The following is a 27344-nucleotide window of genomic DNA, read 5'->3' on the forward strand; positions in this document are numbered from 1 at the left end:
AGCTGTGTTAGAGCTGTGAGGAGCAGAACTCACCTTAGCCTTGCAGGACAGAGAGGGTAGATGGAGTGCAGTTTGCCTCCTGAAAAGCAATAATATGCAGAGAGGGATTTATAAGATACAAATATCCTCCTTTTGTTTTATCTTACCTGCTGGAGTTTCTTTCATTTAGAAGACTTTGGTTCTGTGTGTTTTTTTCTTCCAAATAAATGGAGTGGGGTTTTTTTGACAAGGGCTGTGAATCATAAGATTTCTGCAGGCAATCTCCTAAGATTTCAGACCACACACAAGTTACTGCTCAAGACATAGGAGGTGCTCAATGAACATGAAATTATGCCCGTTGCTATTGATATGGCTCATCAAAGGATGCTTAGCACTGATTATCAGTATGGAGTTCAGCTGGTCAGCTGTAATGCAGATGATAATTTTAAGGTAAAGAATAAACCTGTGTGCTTCAACCTTTTACTTTTTGCCTCTATTGGCATGAAAATTTGTTGCTGAAACTGGAAGGATTATTCTGGACTTTGTCACCAAAATGCTTCTTGTGCATTAATAGAACAATATAAAAAAAGGTATATTGCAGAATCTGTGAGTAGTTTAATGCAAAATTTAACCAAGCAGGAGTGCATAATAGCATCTAAACTTAAAAAGGGAGCAAAAATCCCCAAACTCTTCCTTTGTTTAGACTATTTCCTTATGTTCCTCTGCTCTTAACTTGCTGTAATAATTGATTCTCCTTCTAAAATACAACTGGTAAAATGAGAGTTAGACTGAGGATACTTCAGTCATGTCTAGCAGTGTTTCCAGAATTTGTGGAAAAGCACAGAGCAGAAATCTTAGAATCACAGAATGTTAGGAGTTGGAAGGGAACTTTAAAGATCATTGAGTTCAACCTCTCAGCCAGAGCAGGATCACCTAAGTAGGCCTGATAGTTTGAATCAGCACAAAGCAGGTCAAACTGACCCAGTGGGTATACCTGGCTACTGTCCCAACACAGGAGTGAGGGAAAAGTAACACTCAAAGACTTGGGATTGAGGCAAAAATGAAGTGAGATAAGCGTAGAGTTTACTGATCAAAAGTCAGATAACCATGGTACAAAATACATAATTCCCTTAGCCTGTTTGCAGTAGAAGCACAGCACAAAGCAGCAGAAGCAAGTGAGACAAAAGCCCAAGCCAGGAAACTCCTCCCCCATCCCTCCTTGTCCTGCTGCCATCCCAGCGGAAAAGACAACACCCAAACCCTGGAACCCAGAAGCAGCAACTGGAACAGGAAGCCTCCCATGTTGCAATCTGCACTTCAAGCCCTATTATACCTTGCCCCAGCCAGCACTGTCACTTTTGAAGCTGGCATGAGGGCAGCACGGTGTGGACAGGAGCAGCAGATTCAACTCAATCCATGACAGTAGGTCAGAAATGCATCCAGGTGGGTTTCGAATGTCTCCAGAGAAAGATAACTCCACAACCTCTCTGGACAGCCTGTTCCAGTGTTTTGTCACCCTCACAGTGAAAAAGTATTTCCTTATGCTCCTGTGGAACCTCCTCTGCTCCACCTTGCACCCACTGCCCCTTGTTCTTTCTATGGAATGTCATTGGAGCAGGGCCTGGCTCTGTCCTGACACTGCCCTTCACATCTTTATAAACATGAATGAGGGCACCTCTCAGGCTCCTCTGCTCCAAGCTCCCTCAGCCTTTCCTCAACAGGGGAACAGTGCCTTCAGTATCTTTGTGGCTCTGTGCTGGACTATTTCTAGCTGTTCCCTGAGGTCCTTCTTAAACTGAGGGGCCCAAAACTGGACAAAATATTCCAGATGTGGTCTCATCAGGGCAGAGTAGAGGGGAAGGAGAACCTCTCTTGATCTACTCACCACAGCCCTTCTAATACATCCCAGGATGCCCTTGGTCTTCTTGGCCACAAGAGCACGTTGCTGGCTCATGGTCATCCTTCCATCCACCGGACCCCCAAGTCCTTTTCCCCTTCACTGCTCTCCAGCAGGTCAGTCCCCAACCTATCCTGGTCCATGAGGTTGCTCTTTCCCAGATGCAAGACTCTCCCCTTGCCCTAGTTGATTTTCATTCCTTTTCTCCCTGCCCAACTCTCAGCCTGTCCAGGTCTGGCTGAGTGGCAGCACAACCCTCCTGTGTCAGCCACTCCACCCAGTTTGGTGTCATCATCAGCAAACTTGCTGCCAGTGCTCTCTGTGCCCTCATCCAGGTCATTGATGAATGTATCGATCAGCTCTGGTCCCAGTACTGACCCCTGAGGGACTCCACTAGACACAGGCCTCCAACTAGACTCTGTCCCATTGACCACAACTCCCTGACTTCTTTCCTTCAACCAGTTCCCATCCACCTTACTCCCTGATCATCCAGACCACGCTGCCTCAACTTAGCTGCAAGGATGCCATGGGAGACAGTGTCAAATGCTTTACTGACATCAAGACAAACCACATCCACTGCTCTACCATCATCTGTCCACCTCACCAAAGGCTATCAGGTTGGTCAGACATGACTTCCCCTGGGTAAAACCATGGTGACTGCTCCCAATGACCTCCTTATCCTTTATATGCCTGGAGACAGTGCTGAGGATGAGTTGTTCCATTACCTTCCAGACTGGTCTGTAGTTACTCAGGTCCTCCTTCTAGCCCTTTTTGAAGACTGGAGTGACATTTACTTTCCTCTAGTTCTCAGATACTTCTCCTCTTCCTTGTGACTAGCTTCAACAGTAATTCAAAAGTTACGTAAGTTTTAGGTTATCTGTAACATTGATCAGTGTGTGTTCTCCCACTTTAATACGGAGCACGCTTTCCTTTGCATGCTTGTTTTAGTTTAGAATGGACCTGCATGTTGCATTTTCTTGGTTTATTTTTGTGATTTTATGCTGTATAGTGATAAATTGATTATAGAAAGTTTCCATTTTGTCAGTGGGAAGGCAATAAGCAGTCACTGTGATGAGGGCTTGCCAGCAGCCCTTTAAGAGGGAATAAGATGTTGTGTGTTTGGCACTGTGATGTTCCTGTGATGTATATTTTCCTTCTGTATTATGGTGCTCCCTGCTTGTGGGGAGGTCTCTGCCCTTGACAATTGTCATTTTCTGTGCCTGGCATCTGTAAATACAGTGACAACATTAACAGTGGCTTCTATACCTCAGGAGAAGTTTTCTTGTGCTAGGGAAAGGAGGCAAGAAAAGTCTTTATATTGCCAGTGTGTTGTTTGTAAAACTGTAGAAAACAGAATTTGAAGAAATAATTACTTAAAAGCGTTGAATGAGTGTAAGTAGTGAGTGTAAATAATAATTGAAATCTAATATGGGGGGGAAGAATTCAAATATTTAGAGGAAACATAAAAAGCCATGGTTGGAACTGAAGTCAAGGAGGGCTTTTGCTAGTTTAATGTATACTACTATTATATTTCTGTTTTCTGTCCAGCAGATTGCTATGGAGATGTCTTACATAGAGCTTGGTACTGTGGGAAGACCACTTGGCCTCTTTTGCACTGCAGTCCTATGTTCTCTGGGTTACGTTTGTATTGGGAGTATATGAAATGTATGGGGTGCCATAATCCTGCAGGATTTATTGACTTAGTTTGCTGTGAATGGCAAAATGATTAACACATTGAGTACAGCAACTGTAGGGCAGTAGGTGCTAGAGAAAAATTTGCCTTGTCTCCTCATTTTCTAAAGCTGTTCATGGTGAGGACAGGAACAGGCAACGAGAGAGAAGTGAACTGCTGCCTGGATGGCAGAGAGGAGGCTTTCTTTGGCGATGGCTCCCTGCATGCAGCTCTCTCCACCATCACTGGGAGAAAGGCACAGGTTGGTATTGCGGTGTCTAGCTGCTGGCACTTGTTGTCCAGGGAGAGCTTTGCAGAGGCTAAGCTGAATGCCATTCCATGACACCAAATGAAGCCTAAATACTGATACTGCTGTATTCAGAGTTCAGAGGGCAAAGATCTCCACCTGAGTCATAACCAGGAATTTTATCTTCTGAGAAGCTAATCCTGTAGGGCAAAACATAGTGCGAAAAGCTACTGTTGTAGTCTCCTCCTTTCCTTTTTAGCTTTCCAGAGGATATATTGTGTAAACCTGTCTTACCTATCTGTAGTTAAAACTTAGCAAACAAAAGACATCACAAAAAGGGAAGGGGGACCTAGAGCAGCTGCACAGCTACACTTAACACTCAGGCTTTTGGTTTCTGTACATGTAAGCCTTTACTACAGCTTAGTGCTTAAAAATTCATAAGTTGGTTATTTGTGCCTTGAATTTCTATTTATTCTGAATTTGTGTCTCTAACCCTTAGATAAATAGAACAGTAAATATCTTTTCAGAGTATATTGGTAAGGACTTAAGTGCTTAGAATTCCAAAATTTAATGACAACCAAATACTGATAACTTGACGTTGTACTAAAAATAACATTTTAATGCCTCATACAAAGTTATGAATAAACTTTGAACGATACAAATCCATCACTGACTTGCACAAAAAAATACAGAGCTATATATGGTATTACTTGCAATTCTGTTGGTTGTTTGTTTGTTTGAATTAAATATTCAAGATCCTGTAAAAACAGAGAAAGCTGACAAATGCATTTCTACCTGGACAACTATTTTGTACAATTTCTCACTGCTCACATGTTGGCAGAAAAATTTTCTGTAGCTTCCTCTTAAATGCATTTTGTAGATCTGATTGCTCAGATAAATGCTTCTCATGCTTCTTCCCCCCCCCCCCTTTTTTTTTTTCTCTTTTAATGTATCTATTAGGATGTTCTGAATAACTTGGGTTCCTGTGAGTTGGATGAAGATGATCTAATGCTTGACCTGGAGTTCCTAGAAGAACAACATCACCATCGTTCTGGTAAGTCAGACAAATATGAAGTATTTTCAGCTAGTGGTTATTATTATAGAAATCTAAAGGCAGTGTGGTCAGTATAATTACTTGGAAACAAACAAGTCATTTTCTCAGAAGGGGAAGAGCAGTATGCATTTTGTAGTTATTTCTAAATGCATTTGCCATTTAACAGAAAGTTCCTCTTTACACTGCATTTGGACTTCCTGTGGTCAGTTATGAAATGGAAGTGATTTTTTTTACAGCTACAGAAGAATTCCAGCACTAACAGCAGACCCTTCTAGATACTTAAAATGACTCGTTTATTACCCAGGCAGTTAGCAAAAAGACCAATGCTGATGTAAGTTTGATTCCATTTTTGTGTGTGCTAGAATAATGTGCCTCAGATACAGAAGGTTTGACTTGAAACATGAATCTGATTTGGTGCTTCCTGTCACATCTGGCTAAGGCAGTGCTGCAGTACCTTGATTAACAGCAGTAACGAGTTCAACTCGCATCATGTTCAGAACAGTTTTTATAACAGGATTACACAAGAAATCCTCAGTAAGTTGTGACACCTGCAGTGGGGAATCTTGCATTTCATTTGGCTGGGACGTGGGACAGTGTGGGGCCTAGTCTATGAACAGAAGTCCTGGTAGCTTCACAGGGTTCAGAGAGGCTTGAAACATACATGAGATTAGTACTTGATGACAGGAGGAGGTGTGAGCTTGTACTCTCTTGCGATACTCGGTTATGACAATGACATGCTTTTAAGCAGGAGCAATTCTTATCCTGCCTTTCACCTGATGTTTTCAGACCCCTCCATTGACCTACTTCAATACCTATAGTACATGTTGGTGCTGACTCCAGTTGCAGTGGAGTTTATAGTATCTGCCTGCTGGTGCATGCCATCTTCACTGCTGAACTTGCCTTTGATGCAAACAGATAAGCTACTTGAGTTATGCTCCTCTTTCAAAGGTTCTGTGTATGGTAATTCTGTGAGTATCTCCAAATTATCCCTATGATTATTTATTAGACTGCTGTATTGTACTTTAAAATCTGTTGGCCTATCTGCTTGTAGGATAAGTCTTTTATTCTGTTTTATTCGGTAGAAAGCAGAATAGTCAGAGAGCAGCAGCATCTGTGTGATCGTAGTTCCTTAAGTTACTGGGAGCTAGGATGCAACAAATCAACTGCACAGAAAAGGCCCTTTCTGACCAGTACTGAATAATGCTATCATCTGCTGAAGAAATATAGGTCAAAAAGCTTCAAAACTAAACAGTGCGTTTTATATGAAATCATTGAGTTTATTCTTGTTCATTCCCTGACCTTTTGGAAGCAAAAATAACTGGCAGAACCATTTTCCTTCAATAAACTTCCTTGATGTGTTGCACTTGGCCTCCCATGTGGTTTTTTCCTTTTTTTTTCTTTAATATTTTTAAAGCATTGAATTAACAGTGGATGGAAAAGGTACATCCAATATATTACTATAGAAGTTTGTAGCACCTTCTGAAAGAGCTAAGATCATAAGGCCTAAATAGAAGGCCTCCTTGATAGAAAAGTAATTAAGATGGAGATGTAATATGAGTCTTTTTAGTCCTGGCTCATTATCCAGAGCAAATGAAATGCTTGTAAAACAGAACTCTCTACATTTCTCCTCGAAGAATGGTGACCATTTCTATTCTGATCAGTAATGCAGAGACACAGAATCACAGAATTAATCAGGTTGGAAAAGAACTTTGAGATCATAAAGTCCAACCTATCACCCAACAGCATCTAATCAACTAACCCATGGCACTGAGTGCCTCATCCAGGCTGGTTTTAAACAATTCCAGGGATGGTGACTCCACCACCTCCCCAGGCAGCACATCCCAATGGCCAATCTCTCTTTCTGGGAAGAATTTCTTCTTCACATCCAGCCCAAACCTCCCCTGGTGCAGCTTGAGACTGTGTCCTCTCCTGTCACTGGTTGCCTGAGAGAAGAGACCAACCCCCACCTGGCTACAACCTCCTTTTAGGTGGTTGTAGAGAGCAATAAGGTCTCCCCTGAGCCTCCTCTTCTCCAGGCTAAACATCCCCAGCTCCCTAAGCCTCTCCTCACAGGGCTGCACTCCAGACCCTTCCCCAGCTTTGTTGCTCTTCTCTGGACACATTCAAGCATCTTTCTTAAATTGCCTTTAAACACAAAGGTATTCATCTTATTAGTATTTGCTCTTTGGTTTGTTTGGTGGGAGGTCTAGCTCCAGGGAAAAAAAAAAAAGAAGCTTAGTTGTCACTTATTTTTGAGTTATTCAGTTGCAAGAAACGGTTGGTACAATTTCACAAAATAAAGCTGATGTCTTCATGCTGAGTTAAAATCTGGCACAAAATGGTTAGATGTGGTTGGTTGTAAGTCATCATCTTTATTCCTATCGAGATATTGAGATAAGAGCCTTGATTTTCAGAGTCTTTTATCATTTACATACCACTGAAGTGTAAAAACCCTGGAGTCAGTCAGTGGCATGACATTTTTGACAAGTGGCTTTTCTGGTCACTATATTCAGCTGTGGCACACTTTCAGGATTTAAGACTTTGCAACCAAAATCACTTTTAGCAATTCCATATTAATCCATTCTCTCTCTTCGCTGTTGCTCTTCTTTGATTTCACCAGCAGACCTCTCCATTCATACCTGAATAGAATTTTGCTAAACATCTTACATTTAAGATGGATTCTCAGATATTATTGCTGCACTGGAACACAAGTGTGATCAAGCGGTGATGTTCACGACGTGCAAGTAGATGAATGCAGAGCTTTAAACTATAAGCTCATTAGATTGGCAGTGATTGTATTTCTGGGCATGCACATATCAGCTAGTGCAGATAATGGGAAGCAAAATGTACTTTCTTGCCCTCTCTGAAAACAGAAAACAGATTCCGCATGGAGGATGAGCCAGTACTGCTATGATAGAATTTCTTATTGTAATTGAATTTGAATAAACCCAAAGGTTTACCTTTCAGTATGTGAAGAGCCTGGGAACAAGAGTGGATGATTTTCCATAGTAGCTGCTAGCAGCTGGTTGGACTCTTTGTCCAGGCTTCTTTAAGATGACGGGCTTGATAGTTTACCTGTGGCTTACTTCACCAGAAATCATTCAAGACAATACCAGAGTACAGATCTATGGGCTTCGTCATCCCTATGCAATGCTGTCCATTGTATATGGAATGTTGTAGATTGTGAGCTTTACATATTTAGTACATTTTGTAGCAATATTTGTTTGCATTCCTAACAAGTTCTTTGTTTCTGTAATACTGGCAATCTGGCATCCACTCACATGTTGTGCTGAAGTCGACTAGGAGTTCATGCATGTGCTTCTAGATAGGTTATTGGAATGAAGGTATTGAGGAGGATGAAAATGTGACAAAATGCTCCCTTTTTTTTTTTTTTTTGTTTTGCATGGGAACCACACATTGCTCATCTCTGGAAGTGAACACTACTGTGACTATTGGTAGTGCAATAAAAATCCTGTTAATGTTCTACATCCTGATGCTGATTCTAGCATTTCTTTAGTTAAAGCAATCAGTCCTAGAGCCATATTGTGATTCACTTGTGCCCCACTTTGTCTTTCTGTAAAGAATTCTGTGGGGAAATGTGCCAAGAGAAGCTCTGTTCAGTATTCTAATAAATGCAATGAAATACGATTGGAAAAAAGTAATTTCTTTCTTCAATTGTTAAAGAAAGCTAATGAATCAGGAAAGTGCCTATTCTTGAAAACACTGTGAACATCTCTAAAATGACAGGTTACACAAATACCAGAGTTATCATCACATCTTCAACTAAAATAACTTAAGTATCACAAACTATTCCTTGGTCAGGAGGCTGCATGCTGCAAGCTATATTGCTGAAACATAGCAATTCTCAAGTGTTGCACCACAGTGGATGGGTTAGTTAATGGCAAATGGAGAAAGTCTCTTTACTGCCATTAGGAACTCCAGATCTTTAGAAACTTTTGTTAGTGAAGGACTGATGATACAATAGCTCAGCACCTTCTGCTTTTAGCTCCTGTTGTTGGAAAAAAAAACAGTTTTTTTGCTAGGGTGATGATACATCTTTCTGACTTTCTACTGAAACTGACAATAATTTAACAAAATTAATGTATTTTATTGATCTACTATCATTGTAGTGACCATTTATGAATAGAAAGTAAGATAGTATTGGAAGGATTTCTGGGAGAAATGGCTATTAAGGAGTGAGTTTTAAAAGAGGAGCTAGGAGCCAACTGGCAGGCAAGGAGATGCTGTTCCAGAAAGTGGAACACTTTATTAATTAGAAAGGGGAAGGAGACAAAGATCTGTTGCCTCTTTCATTGTTCCTGATTTTTTTATTTTATTGTTTTTTTATTACTGCAACCCATTTTTCACTTGTGCTCGTGTTCTGTCCTCTCAGCTTTGCCCTAGTGAGCCAGTTGCCCTCCAGCAGCATCCTCATGGAATGGGGGTCCCACAGAAAGGCACTATGAACCCTGAGGAGTACTGAAAAATTACAAACTATACATACTTTTGTTCTCTATAATCACACAGTTGAAGATCAGGAGATACTGACAAACCTCATAGAGATGTTTCTGATTGGAACATGGATTTCTGTGCCTTTCTAGTCTTAGCAGGCTTTAGAAGTCTGGAATTCCCTCATTTCTGATCTTCTCTCAGTTTATTATGTTCATTTCATACTTTTGCTTCTGTTTTAAAGGCTGTGTTGCTGAATTAAAGCCTGTAAGACAGACATTTTATTATTCCACCTAAACCAATTGCTTTGAAATTTAACAAAATAATGTTTATATAGTATTTAGTGAGGGGAGACCACTGCTGCATACAAATGCAAAATACCGATCAGTGTGATCTGCTGAGATTTTGGCATTCTGTCCTTAAGTTAAAATGTTCAAAACTAAGCATAATATGACGTACATGATGATCCTTGAGGATGCCTTTTTATTACTCTAAGTAAATGAGACTTTAAAAATATGCTACAGTGTTGATTTCCTGTTGTAAAATAATGAAGTTAGCGGTTTCTGTAGTGGGAAACCATTGCCAGTTTATAGGAAGTGACAGCATTAATTTAACCTGATTCGTTTCCCTTTTCCCTGGTGAATCATGACTTACTTGATTCCAAGTATTGATTACCCAAATGTATAGGAAGACCTTCATATTCACTGATTTAAGCCATGGGGAATTTATTAGAGTAATGCATGTTAACATAGGGGAGTCGTGTACTTGTGGTGGTGTGTCACAGCCTTAAGTTTTGCATAGTTGTGGTTTCCAATAAAACCCAAGCACACTATGCAGCCTTTTCTAAAATTTCACACAGGCATAGCTAGCCAAGTAATTTTTAACTATTTGCTGTCAGGGTCATGAAACTGGTGGCCCTGCATCTCTCTACAGAGCTGTGTGTAGCTGGGGTTTGTGGGAAATGGCCTGGCTGCAGCTGAGCGTGCTGCCCACAGTACAGGATATTAAATACGTGTGCATGGCACCTCCACATCAGGCTCTCCACTACACAATGACTATTCACGAGTAGGATATTGATGAGCTGTGTACCTGGACTGGCCTACTACATCCATCATGTTGTTTCTTCAATGCTTGCTGAACAGTTTTAAATAATGTATCTCACTGTAGTTTTCAGAAGAGATTTGTCTTCAGCTGGAGCTTTTGCCATTGTGGATTTAATGTGTCAGCCTCATCTGTAAAGCAGTGATCCAGTGTAGATGCAAAGCACAGTTGTTTCACACAGCATATTTCAGAAATGAAATGCGCTTTCTTATGTGCTGGAAAAAATGAACTAGAAGTGGAAATAAGGAAGTGTGCTTTAACAGCCACCTCAATGTTGTTCAACTCTTGAATAACCAAGTAGTTTAACAGAGCAGATTTTGTTCTGACCTAACAGTGCTGGCTTTCTCTGTACATGGTAATACATGCTTTGGCACTTTCTCAAGGTTTGTGAATAAAAAGGAGTACATGTGACTTGAGAAACTGGCTTTTGACATGGTGGCAGTGGCAGGATTTTCTTCTATTAATGGATGTTGAAGGCCCCGTTCTTGGCATAGCTCCATGTCAACTGAAAGGAATAAGCATGTGAAGTTCTAATAGCGTAGTATCGCTCTCATGAGCTACCACTTGTTCATGTGCACTGATAAAAACACAGGTGCTAGATAGGTGTTCTTTGTGTTTAAAATGTCATGCTGTGGTATGGTGTCTGCTTAGCACTGTCAGTAACGAGCAGGGAGAGGCAGGTCTTAGGGAAGTGGTTGAACCCTGTGGGCAGTAGCCGTTGTAATGTAATTGGATTAGGCAGGTTTCATTTATGAGATCCAAAGTGGAGCGTGCTGAGCTAGAGTACTGTCACAACACACATATTTATTGTGTCATTAAAAATGATTGTTGTTAATTTGATGGGTTACAGCATGAATTTTACAGACTTGCAAGGGTAAGGAAAGAACTGATTTTGTTTTGAGAGGGATGCACAACTTCAATATACTTGTGGAAATGTCAACTTACAATAATTATCAGATGATGATCTTTTATGAACATAATTGCTTCTGGTATTAGCAGCCTCAGTAACAAACCCACAGCACACTTGTCTTTTAGAAGTCAGAATTTTTTATAGTATTTCTCTTATATCCAGACAGCCTGCAGATCAATTGCCATCAGTACCCAGCCAAACTGAAGTGTTGGTTTAATGACCCACTGATATTAATTAGGTAGTTACCAAGTTATTTTGAATGTAATGAGCAAGCTGTGTGAAAATTCTGTGGTGAGTTTGGAGCTCCTCCTGTGTCTATTAATTAAATGTAGTAATTATTTTTATTAATTTTGTAATGGAAGGTAGGAGTGCTGAGCTGAGCTGAAACCGCTTTGGTGTCTTGGGGTTGTTATTTTTTGACCAGGAGTGTGACAAATAGAAATGCTATTAAAGAACAAGTACAGGAAAATGCAGTGCAGGTAGTGGGTCATTAAGACGGGTGGTTACGAACTGTGAGGCATCAATAAATGTAATGCTTTTGAAATGTGAAACATTTTTTAAATGTAATAAGTGAGTAGGAAAAGATGCTGTATTTACAAATCATGCTACCTCTTTGGGCAGCAAAATGCTGGAAACCAGCTTCTCAGCTGTGGTGGATCAGCTGGGATTCATTGAACCCGAAAGCTTGAGCTGTTAGCCTGCCTGCAGGAGGGGGCTGCAGGGTGCCTTCGGCTCTGGGCGACTGCTGGCAGAAGTCTAGAGTCGGCATCACTTTCCATGGAGGCCAGCACAGGCAGTGAGCTCTGGGACTAGCCCTGCTGTTTTCTGAGGAGGTGGGAGTGGCACTAGCATGGAAATTCACAAGGGGCAAATGCCACTCGCTGAATGTTTTGCCCAGATTTCTAGCTGCAAAGCAGACTTGCTCCCAAGCAGAAGTTGTCTGTGAGAGTCTGACAGAGTGCCCGTGTAATCCATTTGTGTATCTCAGGATATTTTTTTACTGTTCCCTATTTAAAGGAAAATTGAAAATACAGGGAAATCTGCTTTTCTTAAACTAACTATGTGTTTTTGTCAAACACCTGCTTGGAATGAGAGACTGGGTATTTAGGTAGTTTGGATGAATTGGTTTAGCCATGAATTTATTGTGTGACAGCAAAAGATGTTTCTGTGTTTAAAAGCAGTGACATATTTTGATTTTTAGTTGTAACTGGGCACTCAACTCCTTAAGCTCATTTGAAAGCTTCACCGTTCCTGAATGGCACCTTTGGAGCTGTCTGCATTACAGATCAGGTTTAACTAGGGCAACAGTCCTTCAGGTTTTCCCTTGCAATGCATAGTTACATTTCAGTTTATACTGACAGGTTTTGAACAAAAGAAAGGTGGCAATGGAAAAGTAGCAAAGAGCTGAGTGTCTCTGCCAGAAAGGAGCTTCACAGATTATTTAGCTAAGCGATTCCTTGCATTGTCACTGCAGGTTTTGGACAGTAACATAATAAAAAACGAAGCAGTTCTAATAATCACTGTAACAAAAACCAATGTCTGACTGCACTACATTAATTACATCACTGTCTAGATATCCTAATAAGAACTAAAAGTGGAAGTTCCTGTTAGTTTTAATTTTACAAGGGAAGAAGACTCACTGAATAAATTCCTGCTATTCCTCTGTGAAACTTCTTCTTGTGAAGAGAGAACAGCATGAGCCAGAACTGTGCTCAGTCTGATGCCACACACACATCTGATTTCCAGCATGGGTTTGAAGTATGGAGAGTCCCATGCAACTGGTTTCTCCATAGCAAGAAAAGCTAGGGCAACTGGTGTATTTTCAGAATGACATATTCTACTAAGCTACGTATCTTACCCTGAAGAGTTGTTTAATACATCTGACACAGTAAAGGAGTAAATTAAGGTTTCCAGGGAACTGAAATAAAACTTCTTGTCTTCTAACTGTGATCTACAGCTTCTGAAAGGAATAATGATAAAAGAGAATGACTAGAGAAGAAGTTAGTATTAAGTTGGGATGGAACTAAATAGAAATCGTAGGCTCATAAAAGGTGCATCCTGGAGCCCCTCTAGTCCATAATCTGGAAAAGAAGTTCTGAACTGAGAGTCTTGTTCCTGTTCTGTTGTTTGTGTGAATGAATGCTGTCTTCTTTTCCCAATCTTAACTGAGGAAAGAAACCCACAACCCATAACTGCTACACATTTTACTTTACCCTAAAACTCTTCTAGTGTATTTTACCTGAGAAGTTGGGTTGCCAGTGAACCTAGCTGATGAGCCACAGGAGGCATGTAACGCTGGCTTCTAGCTGTGCATTCCCGAGAACATGGTTAACACGTGTCTGAGATACAGATAATTGGCCTGGGCTTTGAATTCTCAGTGGATCAAGGAAAAAACTCAGTTTCCAGAGAAAATTAGTATTTTTAACTCTTTTTTTGATGTGAAGAGGGGTGACGGACCGATATGTGCAAATGCAAGTATAAGGTTCCTTTCTGGGAGATAAAAAAATTATTAATGATATGGGCTTGTAAATCCTCTGCAGTTAAATGAAGCAGTTTAGAGGATCAGTGTCACAGGGTAAGACAGCCATAACTCAGACACTGAGAGTTTTTTCCTTCACAGATCGAGAAGAAGGGTAAACGAGCATAGTGCTGGACTCCAGGGCCATGAGTGAGATGCATTTGTATGGTTATCAACAAGGAGCAGTTAGAACCAGAGTCTCACTTTTCTCCACTTCCGTAATTCTTGTGTGGCAGTTAGTTACAAATCCTTATTTGCATTGTTATGCTTAGCCTGGAAGAACCAGAAGAGTAATTAAATTAGGCATAGTGCTTTTATTCATTCCTATGATTTTATACATGCATTGAGATGAAACATCTTCTTTAATAAACTCTGCAGGCAGAGAATAAATGCAATAATAAACATGATGAGAAATCAAAGTTCATCATCTCATTTAAAGCAATTCTGCATTTTTAGATGGCCAAGCAGGGTGGCAAATGCTTCTTTTCTGTCCTGCTTTGGGAGTTTTAAAAGGACTGAACTGGATGTCTTGCTGAAATGGAAGTGTAATGAGAACTTGAGAGGAATATACTGCTGCTTCTTAGGTTTTCGTGAGTGCAACCAAGAGCTTTAGGGACTAAGAGGAACAATAATGAGTTCAGCAATTATTCTGAAGAACAGCTAAGACTCAGTTTGCCAAAAAATAGCTGCACATTCCATGCAGCTTCCGCAATGGTCCTGCTTCAAGGTCAGACTGAAACTATGCGTGTTTAAAAAGCAGGAGTTTAGTGATGATTTCTGACATTCGCCTACAAGAAAGCTGGGGAGGGACTTTTTAGGCTATCAGGTAGTGACAGGACTAGGGGGAATGGAATAAAGATGGAAGTGGGGAGATTCAGGCTAGACGTGAGGAAGAAGTTCTTCACCATGAGAGTGGTGAGAGCCTGGAATGGGTTGTCCAGGGAGGTGGTTGAGGCCCCATCCTTGGAGGTGTTTGCAGCCAGGTTGGATGAGGCTCTGGCCAGCCTGATGTAGTGTGAGGTGTCCCTTGCCCATGGCGGGGGGGTTGGAACTGGCTGATCCCTGTGGTCCCTTCCAACCCTGACTGATTCTATGATTCTATGATTCTATGATTTTGAAGTATTTGTCTCTGGGATCCTTGCAGCTCCACTGTTAGGTAAAGAAACCAAGGGTAGTCTGACAGTTAAAGCTTGAGTCTAAATCTCCTGGGTTGAGCTGGGTTCTTTGATGCAGATTTCAAGTATTACTGTGGGCTAGTCACTTTATTTACTTGTAGTATGTAGAAAGTGATGCTCCTGTAATCGTGGGAATTTGGTATGAATGTTTGAGAGATACTCAAGATACTGTTGGGATGGAGCCTCATTAATAACTGGAGTCATTACAGTCTTTGAAGGCCAATTATGTTACATTTTGTGCCTCTTCATATGTCATTGCAGGAAGCAGAGCAGATGCTACCCTTGCTGTTGCTGGTGTGTGTGCTATTGTTACTGCTCCTGGTATTTTCTGTTTTGTTCCGATGATGAAATGCCAAAGGAGGAAACAAAAGAACGGGGAAAAAAGTACTGCAAGAGGCTACCGTACTCATCAACTAAAGCCTGGGCTTGAGATAAATTACTTTTTAAATCTTCTGAAATTGTTCCTACCATCTGTCATTAATCAAAGATTGGGTGATATCTGCTGTGGTGTTTGAAAATAGTAGTTGGCTTTATTGTTTTATGACTCATGCCTGAGTCTCTTGTAATGAGAGCCTGTTGTCCCTTCTTTTATCCCTGTGAGGAGTCTGTCAAATACTTACTATTCTTTGGATTTTGTCCATTTTTATGTCTGGTTTTATCTCCAACTTCCCTTGAGGGGGGATTGACAAACAAATGCCCTGCAGGTGAGTAAAGCCGTGCTGCTTTGTTGCAGCCTAGTTTCAGCTTCAGCAGGGCAGTCAATAGGTAGCTAAACCTTCGGAGGTAGGTCAGTGGTGCTTTGGTTTTCTGAGAATCTGTTGGCCTCTTGGAGACCCCAGGAAGATGTCTGTGCTTTTGGATTCTATAGCTGAGATACTCTTCTGTAATGTGTTGTAAAAAGAAAATTTTACACCTCACTTTGCCAAAGGAAAGACTTGTGATAATCTCTGAAAGCTGAGCTTGAGGAAGCTCTCTGGGTTTACTTTCACTGCTTAGTCTTGTTTCGTAATTGTTCAGTCTGACCCAACGTGAATAATGCCTGATTAGCTCCTTCTCACACTCTTGATTTCAAAATTCTTTGGGCAACCTTTACTGTAGGGAGCAGCTTTAAAATGAAAGGTGGTCAAAGCACCTGTGTACCACCACTCCAGTAAGCTTCTGCAAAGGACAAGGCGTTCATTATGTCATCCTACTAAGGTTTTGGGACTCCTCCTACCCACTGTTTCCATGATGTTGTAACATCCTGAGGAGAGAGAGCTTGTATCCAACTAAGATTGAAAGGAAGACGTGGTTGCAGTTGAAAACATTCAGGATGTACTTTTGAGAAGAAGCATCAGATGGCCTGTAGCAGGATGGGTGACATACATGGTGATGGCTCTCCAAGTCGCAAGTCATGCACAGACTGGTATGTGCTGAACCTATGGCTGATTGTAGCGTTTTCCTTTTCTCACAGATTTATCAGTTTGATATTTAAAGAGTTGCTGAACCATGCATTAGTCTATGAAAAGTTGGTTACCAATGAAGGTTTCTCATCTCCCAAGGGTGTAGTCTGATGAATGAGTGTTGTAGGGTTGGATTTCCCCCAGAACAATATTGGAGATTCACCCCCAGAATGGAGATTTACCCCTTGAGTAAGTCACCAGACTAGCTTAGAAGTTTGGAAGCAAAAATGAAGCTGTATTTACAAAAAGTGAACTAAATATGTAAATGTAAAAGGGAGTAAACATATACTGGATATATTTACATATGTTTACAATTCAGCAACCCCATAAACGCTACCTTATACAAAGTCGGTTCTTCCCCCTCCCAAAGGAGGATGCACGCAGCCAAGCCACTTTCCCTGCCCCCGTTCCTTTCTCCCCAGCACGTCACGGAATCACAGAATCAACCAGGTTGGAAAAGACCTTTGAGATCATCAAGTCCAACCTATACCTCACACAAGTGACAGGGAAGAAAAGAGACAGAACTGTTTGTGGTACAAAATAAAATATTTTCAACACACCAATGGGATGATATTATCCTATCTGTTGGTAGCATTCTGTGTCCAATCCCTAACATTATTTATCTTCTACTGAAATTCTCTGGAAAATTCCTATTTGCAATTAGCATCTAAGCTAGGTACTAGCTCTAACTGTAATAATGAGTGATTTGAGAGATCCTTGAGTCTTGCTCTATGAAAAGTTTCTTTAGACCACAAAAAATTGCCGAAACTTCAATTTTTTCACATCTGCACATTAAAAAAAAAAAATAAAAAGAAGAAAAGAAATCAGCGTATCTGTGGTGGTAAGGCCATGACACATGGCCCAGTACAAATCCAGACAGGCTAAGATGTCTCTCCCCTCCTTCCCACCACAGTAACAGGGCAACGTGGGAAAAGGAGCAAAGGGGACAGGCCCTTGCCTGTCTGGTAAACAAGATGCCAGCTGGGGTCAGAGCACAAAAGCTTCCCCAGATACAAGGTCCTTGCTTCTGCCTTATATGGTCATAGTCTGGCAGAATGCTTTCCATTCGGCAGCTATACATTAGCTTTAGTGCCCCATTGGACCAAGTGACCTCTGGCATTCTGTGTATATACAAGTGGCTGGGGAGCCTGGGGGCTCCTGCTCAGATCTGCCATCCTCAAGCCTTGCTCACATCTGCTGAAGCTTCTCCTCACTTCAAGCCTTGTCGTCTCGAGTGTCCTGCCTTGCTTCAAGTGCCTGGTCCAGAGCCCTGGGATAAAGCCTGAGCCTCGAACTGGATACAGACTAACAGTTTCTGGAGCCTGTCAGCAGAGAGAGCGAGCTAGGGACCGTCTCCAAATTCCCACTCTAATCCTCATGAGTAAATCCTGGCCTGCTCATGTTTTCCTCAGGGTTATTGGTTGGCCTTTGGTTTATAAGTGGGTGAAGCTATTTGTGTCATAGCTTTTTCCAGTCTCTGAACTCTCTAAATTGTGTCAAAATTGCCATAAGCATCCTGGAAAAATTCACGACCGAATAGAACCTGTAAATAATTCTATGAATTTTGTACATAGTTTTGGGGTGGGGTTTTTGGGAAAATAAAAATAACTATATTTTATAATTCCCACCTCGTTAATTTAACCCAAACTAATACAATATCCCTGAGGTAGCTAATTGCATACTGAGGGAAGAGGTTGCAGTTAGTTGTGGTGAGTAGTATGGTCGAGATCACTTAGGCTGGCAACAAAATAGGCAGTTGTTAGAGGGACAGAGGAAAACTTATGGGGAAAAAAACCTATTGGTAGTAAATTTCTCTTTCTTATAGTAGATTATGATTTTGCTGACTGCCAAAAGCCCACGCAAGAAAGATGATTAACCTGTTGAGTATCTTCATGACTTGACCATTTTTTTTCCTCAGAGACTTCTTTATAAAAAAGCAATTTACTGTAAAAATACACTTCTTTTGAGACTGAAAAGCAGGCAGTAGATGAAATGAAATTACAGCTGTGTTGTAATATTTTTGTGCTTTTTATCCAAACTGTTAATTTCACAGAAAATAGTTTTGACAAACTTCTGTATTTCTGACAAATTTCCTCCATGAATAAAACATGGAAAAACTACATTTCTAAACTTCAGTTCCATTGTCTACTTCTCTACTCCTTAATGTTTGGGTTTTTTTGTTTGTTTGTTGTTGTTTTTTGTTGTTTTTTTTTTTTTTAACTCAATTGGAGATTTGTGTAGCATTGAGGGATCAGGGAAAGGTATTCTTTATTCTTCTTAATGTAACATTTCTGCCATGCTGTACTTGGTGTAAATGATGTGACATAGATATGTTGCTTAACCATTGTACTGTCAGCATGTGTGAGATTTAAGGCAAATAGCTCTCGTTCTGAGGACTTCCAGTTGGAGACCCTCAGTTTGCAAATTCTCAATGACTACACAGAGATGTGGGGAGTTACTCATGTGGAGAAACTGGTAACTGTATTATTTGTGTGGAAAGGGTGGTTTTGGCTGTGCAGAAGGAGGTTCACTGATGTCATAGTTTAACTTCAGCTGGCAAGGAGACACCAGGCAGCCACTTGCTCGCTCCTTCCTGCTCCCAGTGGGATGGGAAGGAGAACTGGGCAAAAAATAGAACTCATGGTTTGAGATAAGAACAGTTTAATAAAATATAATAATAACAGCAACAACATGATAATAATAGTAATGAAAAGGAATATAAGGAAAGAGAGAGAGGGGTAAAACCCAAGGCAAGTGATGCATAATTGCAATTGCTTACCAGCCGCTGTCTGATTCCTGGGCAGCAATAGCTCCTCCTGGCCAACTCCTCACAGTGTGTAACCTGAGTATGACGTTTTATGGTAGGGAATATCACTTTGGCTAGTTCAGGTCAGCTGTCTTGGCTGTGCCCCTTCACAACCTCTTGTGTACCTGCACACCATCAGAACATGGGAAGCTGAAGCAATGAGAAAATGTCAGTATATTATCAACATTCTTTTCACACTGAATCCAAAACATGATGTTATTCTAGCTACTAAAAAGGAAAGAAAATTATCTCTATCCCAGCCAAAATCAAGGTGACCAGTGAAAAGGCATCGTCTTGTCCTGAGTTTTTGTGGAATCTCATAGCATGATTATTTGAAATGGAGGTAGTAATGGCAGGGGTGAATAGATAGGGGAAAAGAAATGGATGGAGACAAAATAGTGTGGGAAAAATTCACTTTTAGCTTCCGGGAAAAAGAACATACTTTGGAATGAAGGTGCTTTAAATTTGGGTTAGAGTGATGTACATCAAGCAGCTTAAAAGGATTTTTCCAACTCTGCCTGCTTTCAGATACCAGCAGAAGTTTTGTTCCGCCCCTCTATTCTGAAAAGAAATCAACAGGTTGAATGAAATCGAGGAGTGTGTTCTTCAGGGTGCAGGGGTCTTAAGCAATGCAAGTGTCCTTGCTTGTATACTGCTCCTCTTACTCCCTGCAGCAAAGCCAGGATGTAGGTGAGAAGTGGTGGAGGAGCTTGTTACATGGTGTATCTCATCTCACAATGGCCTACGCTCTGACCTAGCCTGCAGGAAAAGGTCCTCAAGATTTCTTCTCATGGCATAGAGAAACAATGAACGCAGTGGCGGGTGCTGGAAGGGTGGCAAAGGGAATGTGGTGAGGCCAGAGAAGATGACAGAGCAGGCTGTGCTTTCTTCTAGGGTGAGAATTTGTATTTCCCAGATTCTATAACTGTAAGGAAAAGAAAACACTCAATTGTGTAACTTTGTTCTTAAATACGAGGGTGGCTGTTTTGCTCTCCCCATCTGTCACATTTAGTATGTCTTTTCTCCCTTCTTTCCCAACAAGCTTGCTGTACTTTCTTGGATACACAGGAACCTATGTTGTCTTGAATGACTTTTGGATTCATTATGATTGCAAATGTAGCCTATAAAATCAATTACTTTCGCAGATTCAGCTCATTTTAGAGGTATTGTGCAGAAAAATCTTAGTTGATTGTCCTTTGTCCTTCTCTTGACCTCTTTGTTATTTGTTAGAGAGAGATATTTTGATGGGATACTTCCTATTTCACATTCTTTGTCAAGTCTCACATTAAGGTGCAATGCAAACAGCCTGTATCTTCCCAATCATCAGTTAGTCTTTGATTTCAGGTAACAATGTATTCTGGAACTACATTTTGAAACTGTAGGTCAAAGGTGGTAAATCTTGCTCACATTCAAGATGAAAAGTCCAAACAACAGAGACATTAGTTAAGTTTGCCTGACTTTTACAGGCATAATAATGGAGAATGTTGTTTCCCAATGGACTGTTTTATTTCTTCTGTTACAGACTAGAATCACTGTGACTATTCAATGACACTAGTTGTATTTACAGAATTTAGGTTAGGCATTCTGGAATCAGCAGAATTCCTTGGAGGTCAGTCTACCTTCTACTTGTGGTCTGGGAATGAGTCGTACCTGTATTTTTAGCTGTAAAAATATATTTGAAATTCTGATATCAGTATTTAGGACACTGTGTTTACTGTCCTGTTCAGATTTCTATCTGTATGAAGGGTTATTCAGTGTGCTTTATGTTTACCACTTATCCCTCTGATTTCTGGCTTGAGGGTGTTTTGTTGATTGTGTTTGTTTGTTTTAGGTTTGTTGCAGATTTCGATCTCTTCTGTGTCCTCATTTGTATATATGCACATTCACTAGTCTGTAGGAAATGCATTACTAGCATATCAAAGAGTACTTGGGAAAAAGAAATCTTTCCTTTGGGAAACAGCAATTGCTCAGTGCTTCAAGAATCTGCAGTGAAATTGTCTCAGTAGGGCATTAAGCATGTATTTAGCTTAAGGCACATGGCTATCACCATTGAACTCAGTGGGATCAGACACTTCAGATGCTAACTCCTTCCTAACTGACCTTGCTCCTGGGAGCTTGGACTCGGTTCATATAATGTGCCCTGTGAGACGGAATTTTTATAGCTATTTGGTTGCCATGGTTTGCATGAAATACAATCATGTTGTGGCTAAAGCATATATCTAAGTACATTGCTGCTAACAGATATGGTAGAAGGCTAAACTGTGTAGCCTAACTGAGGAAATCTATACTTAGAGATAGCTCATGTATGGACTAATTTCTTCTGGATTGTGGTACTAATAGCAACATAGTTTAGAGGAAGACAAGTTTATGTTATTAAAGCAGTAAGGATTATTCTTCCTAAAATAAATTTGACGATGCCATCTACCTGTTTAATTTGTTTTCTAGGCATGGATATGAGAGCAAAGGCTTTGAATATGCCACAGCATTTTTGTTTATATTGCAAGGAAAATTAGAGCTGGTAGCAGAGCACAGTATACTTATTTCAGTTCAATTATTAATATCTTTATAAGAAAAAAATCCTTCAGAAGGTGCTCTTCTCTAGTGAGGCTTGGTCCATACAAACTCTGCTATTTTCCCAAAACAATGACGGCATCATTTCTGACTCAATTATCCAAGCAGTGTAGAAATAGGTAGTAAGAAGACTATAAACTTTAATCCAAATAAATATTTTCTTCAAAAAATTTTTTAACAAGTTCCAATTTTTTACATTTAGTAGTCTGAGGAGATTTTGAAAACAATTCTGTAGACAGGGAAGGAAAACTCATGGCAAGAATAACTTATTCAAGGTTTATTTAGATAAGGTTCATGTGCCTTTCAACTCTCTCCTATTTAAGAAGTGATGTGAGACTGAGTCTTTAATAAGAAACGGGTTAGAAGCAGATTAGGTCTCTTACTATCTCTCTTCTTCGATAAATTATTTTTTTCCTCTTGCATAAGTACAGTGCCTGCATATTCTGCATCTAACAGAAGAAACTATTGGGTTGTATGTCAATTATTTCGGTAGTAATTTCCACTTAAATTGCTTCAAGACAGCCTATTTGTGCTATGGTCTGGATTTTTCCTGAACAGAAACTTTGTCCTCCTTGTCAGCCTTGATCACATATGTAGATTCCTACATTTTTAAACTAGCCTGAAGAGGGGATTCTTAATGAGGGTATTTATTTTTTCCCTGCCTAGACTGAGGGCCATGATTGTACAGTTTTGTTTCTGAATGTGTATCACAAGCATGTATTTTCCAACGTGTTTTCCCTGTAGCTGACCAAAATTATCCTACTCCTTTCTTCTCTTTCACACACGTTTTCAAACAATTTTTTGAGCACAGGATTTTTTTACATGCCCTGTATGAACATCTAGAATACCTCCACTGTGAAGAGTGAGCTGAAAGCAAGTGATACACTTACATCACTGCATTTTGAAAGAGCTCTGGGAAAGCAGTTTTCTCTTAACAAGTGGAGGCTGGATCTTCTGTGTTTTAATGACATCTTAGCTCCTACTTGAGTGTGTGGTCTGTGGCATTGAATGCTTTAACCTCTTCTAAGTGCTCTGGTTAGGTACCAAGGAATCAAATCGCTTGTGGAGGTATTGTGCTCTGATTAAAGTGGCTTCATGGAGCTATGGAACATTTGCTGTTCAAGTGTCAGGTGTTATGATTTGATAAAAGTCAAAATACTGTCCCTGTTTTCTTTATCTGATCCAGTTCATGCATCCAGTAAATGGGATGTGTATGGATGCAAAAATAAAGTGGGTTAGGTACAGACTATTCTCAGAAAGACTCCATCTGTGAAGCCATTGTTCTTTGGGTTGTTAGCAATGTGGTAAGCTGATGCAGCTTTTCATGCTTGTCTGGACTTGGTCTTCTCCACTTTGGTGATGTCAGGCCTTTTGTGTACCTGATTGTTAGAAAGCACACTGGATATTATTTTTCTGAGCAGAGGATAGGATTTAAATTTTTTTTCCCCTTCAATCTTTCACCTTTAGAATTTAATGTAGTATCTTGGAAATGTCTAATTGTATTTTCCATAGCAAATACTACTGAGCATTAGACTATTTATCATATGGCTTTGGACTGTTCCCTGTAGTTTTATGTTATTGTAATTAAAATCTCATGTACTACTCTGAGAAAATGTAAGTGCATTTGTGTGTGATAATGTTACAGAAACAAGATTTTTGCATGCTGAAAACGCTTCAGGCTCTTTACTTCCTTCGTTAATTCTGGAGGTGGCAGCAAAGCAATGCTACTGAATTACTACTGAATATTACTTCTGCAGTTTGTGACTTGAAAATGTTTACATCTTCTGAAGGTGACACAGCAGACATTTTAGAAAGGGAGTTCTGGTGGACAGCATGAGACTTATTTTTAGAAGATGAAGAAATAACCTTGAATTTCGCTCCTCTGGAAGGAGCAAGTTTTTTCTTCCTGCTAATGGAGCAAATGGGGAGTTTGTGGAGTATTTTTGCTCAAAGGAAGTCTCCTGTTGATGAGATGGTGGCTTGGAGAACAGCAACAAATGTTTTGTGTTCTCTGTATAATTTTATAAACAGATCTACATAAAAGAAATATTTGTGTTAGAAACTTTGTTTCAGCTGCCAAATGGATGATGATCTGTGCCTTGCTTCTGAAAGTATGCCCTAGCAAACTGATTGGCAAAATGCAAACCCACCTAATTTTTTATTGTGTCAGACTGTTCTGCTTGGTGTTTTGTTTGGTGCTTGTGATGTTAGAGTTGATTCAGCTCTAAGGAAACTCAGGAGAGGCAAAGGGTAACCTGAATTTCACTGATTCATATCTTAGAGTGGAGCCTTGCTGGTTTCCTTAGAGAATGTAGTATGTTGCTCATAGTAAGAGAAATGGATGTAAAATATCGTTGGGAGGTTTAATTTAGTCAAGTATTGCCACTTTAAATAGTGACTGTTGAGTCAATCAGAGTCACTGGAAGTAAATGCTTTCCAGAGAGTGGCATTGGATTCATCTTCCTCTTCACGTTTGTACCCAGTAGGGAGCTGTCTGAGATTTTATAGCTTTCACATAATCCACAGACATTCTACCAGTGCATCTAGCACTCAAGGCTGTCATGCAGATTTGTGCATTCCCTGTAGTACCTCTGGTCCAGAAAACCATAATTATTCTGACACAAAAATGTTGTAGGTTTGGTTGTTGGGTTTCTGGGTTTGGAGAAGGAACAAAGGAAAGAGTAGAAAGAGAAGAGGAGAAATATTTTCCTTTTTAGTTATGATTTTAAAAAATTACTTACTTTTCAACTGAGTACAGGTAGAGGCTGTGTAAAAATTATCAAATAAGAATTAATATATATTTAAACTAATTTTACTTGATAAATATCCTAAATAAAACCAGTGATAACTTTCTACGTATATGTTAGACTTCTGTATTCTGAGCAGCTTCTTTTCTGGTATGTTTTATGGTTTTCCCAGAAACTGTAATGGAATTACAGCCCTGCTCTGGACAAGCAGAAATAAATCATACAGTTTACAGGAAACCTGTGTGGCCTTGACTCAGGAAACTTGAGATCAGCTTCTATCCGAGTCACACACTGTCTGTGTAATCCTTTGCAAGGTACTTGCCTGTTATTTGCTCATCAGTATTTATTTCACTTAAGGATCCTGTTGGGATGCATTCATTATTTCATAGGTGTTTATATACTGTGATTCCAAGTGCTATACTGCATCCTGCAGTTCAATAACTTGCAGTGAGTGTTTTGCAAATAAGATTCTGATGCCAACTGATTGTTTGAGAAATATTGTGTACTTACTCTGAAGGTGCATCTGTATTTTAACTGAAGAATCTTGAAACATTTTATGGCATCACAAACAATCTGAATGGATGTATACCCCCTGCTTGTGTTCTTGTTTTCCAAGCTGTGTTTTGAGTGTCAAGGCTGACATCCATAGATGTATAGATATATAAATAACTTCTTCCTACAGTGTGTCTCACTGTCCTCAGAGCATTAGTACAGAGGATTTCAAGCTGTTACTTCTACATCTGGTTACTCTCTCTCCTCTTTTCCTTTTTTGCAATGCCCAGGGCTGAAATTATAGTTCTAGAAATCTACTTGTGAACCATGAAGGCTCATCTGCTGATGGGCACCGCTGCTCACACTTTGGCTGTGCCCATTTCTCTGTGTGGTCTATAAAGGAGTCTAAACAATTGACCCTGGTGTAGCTGCTGGCTGAAACCAGTCCTGATGTTTCTGTGGATTCTGCCTTGCCTTCTTAAAACAGCTATAAGGGCTCAGTCTGTGTTTTGCTTGCAAAAACAGCTGGGTTGTGTTTGAGAAGTGCTGGATGCCTGTTAGGTTCTGTGGCAGAGCCACGTGCATACAGGTACATTTCTTCAGAGGCTCAGGTCTCTTACTTGTCTGTGTTTTATTTTTCTGATAGAGCATTATTGCTGTGGTCTTGCAGAGCCTGATTGCAAAGCCTCTTGAAGTTGCCAGGAAGGTTTTCCTGATCCTGATATTTCAATAGCTTCTGCTTGTGCACTTGATTAATCAAACTGTTGCTTATTTGTTTAATTAATTAAACCCAGTGGTATATGAAGGCTCAAAAAGCAATGGAGTAAAGAGTCGATAATTGTCTGAAATGAGAATTCCATTTGGAGAACTGCTGGAGAATCAAGTTTGCTATGTAATCTTAAAATGCAGGATGCTTTTGTTGTTTATGTGTGCAGCTCTTGCTTGTGATGCTGAAATTGAGCTGAAAATTGTTTTCTTTTGCTGGCATTAATTTTAATTTTTAAATTCAAAGTAAATTAAGTTGCTAACTTCAGCAGCCATAGAGAGATGACTTCCTGTGAGATAAACTCAGTCTCCAGCTATGCCCAACAAGCCTCATTTTACTGGGTCGTTTCCAAATACCTGCAGTGAAAGCCAATGTATCTGAAAGAGTTTGTCACGATTGCTCCAAGTAGTATAAACTGCCCGTTGACAGCCACAGGCAAATAACCCTGAAGTTTTCTGTTGGAATTTTGCATGCCAGCTTTACCTCTTTCATTGCTAATCACTTTACTAGCAGCACTCACTTCACCTGGTAGGGTTGGATAACACAGAAGTTACAGATGGAAAGAGCTAATTGCCTCATCTGGTGGATTCATTTTTGTTTGCTTTCCTTTCTTTCTTTCTGCCAATACAGGATGTTTCTCACAGTGTGTTTCCTTTCAGCTTTCCATTGCCTCATTTATGAGACTGCAGCCAGTTGCCTGGAGAGCTTTACACATTTCAGCTTTTTAACTTATTTTGATTCCTATCTAGAATTCATAGATCTGAGTGATGCCTGAAGTAATGGCAAAAGAGAAATAGATCGTGAGATGAGTGAACAGATGTGTCTGGAGTTCTGCTGTTGTGTTTCTTACCTCTGTGACCCTGATTATTAATAAAAATCCTATTTTCATGATTTTCTGGAAAAGATACTTATTTTAAACAGATACTGATCTAAGATAAAATGTATTTTTCTCCTTTTCTCCTGATGTGAGTGATAAAAGCACTTTTTTCTAGTTAGGCAACATTACTATTTAAACTCATCTTTATATGACATAAAAGAAGTAAAAGAGATGATCTTGAAGCATTCATATTGCCAATCAATTAACAGTTTAAACCTCATTGCCACAGAGATTTAGTTCAGTCCCTTGATATATACAGAGCTGTAGGGGCTCGAAGGGACCTCTAAAGCTCATCCAGTCCAACCCTCCTGCCAGAGGAGATCACACAGGAATGCATCCACCTGGCTCTTGGATATCTCCAGAGAGGGAGACTCCACAACCCGCCCTGGACAGCCTGTTCCAGTGTTCTGTCACCCTTACAGGGAAAACATTCTTTCTCCTGTTTCCCTGGAACTTCCTATGCCTCAGCTTCCACCAGTGCCCCTTGTGCTGTCCTTGGGCATTACCCAGCAGAGCCTGGCTCCAGCCTCTGGGCACTCCCCCTGCACATCTTTATCAACAGCAATGAGGTCACCTCTCAGGCTCCTCCTCTCCAAGCTCCAGAGCCCTCAGCTCCCTCAGGCTCTCCTCCTAAGGAAGAT

The 27344-nt window shown here is 40.3% G+C and overlaps 1 protein-coding gene across 2 annotated transcripts in view; it reads left to right on the forward strand.

Moving 5' to 3' along the window:
• The window catches only part of CCSER1 (coiled-coil serine rich protein 1), an 816857-nt gene that overhangs the window by 66416 nt on the left and 723097 nt on the right, over nucleotides 1–27344 (forward strand). For both annotated transcript variants that reach the window (XM_054382972.1, XM_054382973.1), the window contains exon 3: nucleotides 4756–4849. In XM_054382972.1, coding sequence (XP_054238947.1) covers nucleotides 4756–4849 — 94 coding nt within the window. The remainder of the gene's footprint in view (nucleotides 1–4755; nucleotides 4850–27344) is intronic.

The sequence above is a fragment of the Indicator indicator genome, chromosome 8 (genome assembly GCF_027791375.1).
Source record: "Indicator indicator isolate 239-I01 chromosome 8, UM_Iind_1.1, whole genome shotgun sequence".
NCBI classification, from domain to species: Eukaryota; Metazoa; Chordata; class Aves; order Piciformes; family Indicatoridae; genus Indicator; species Indicator indicator.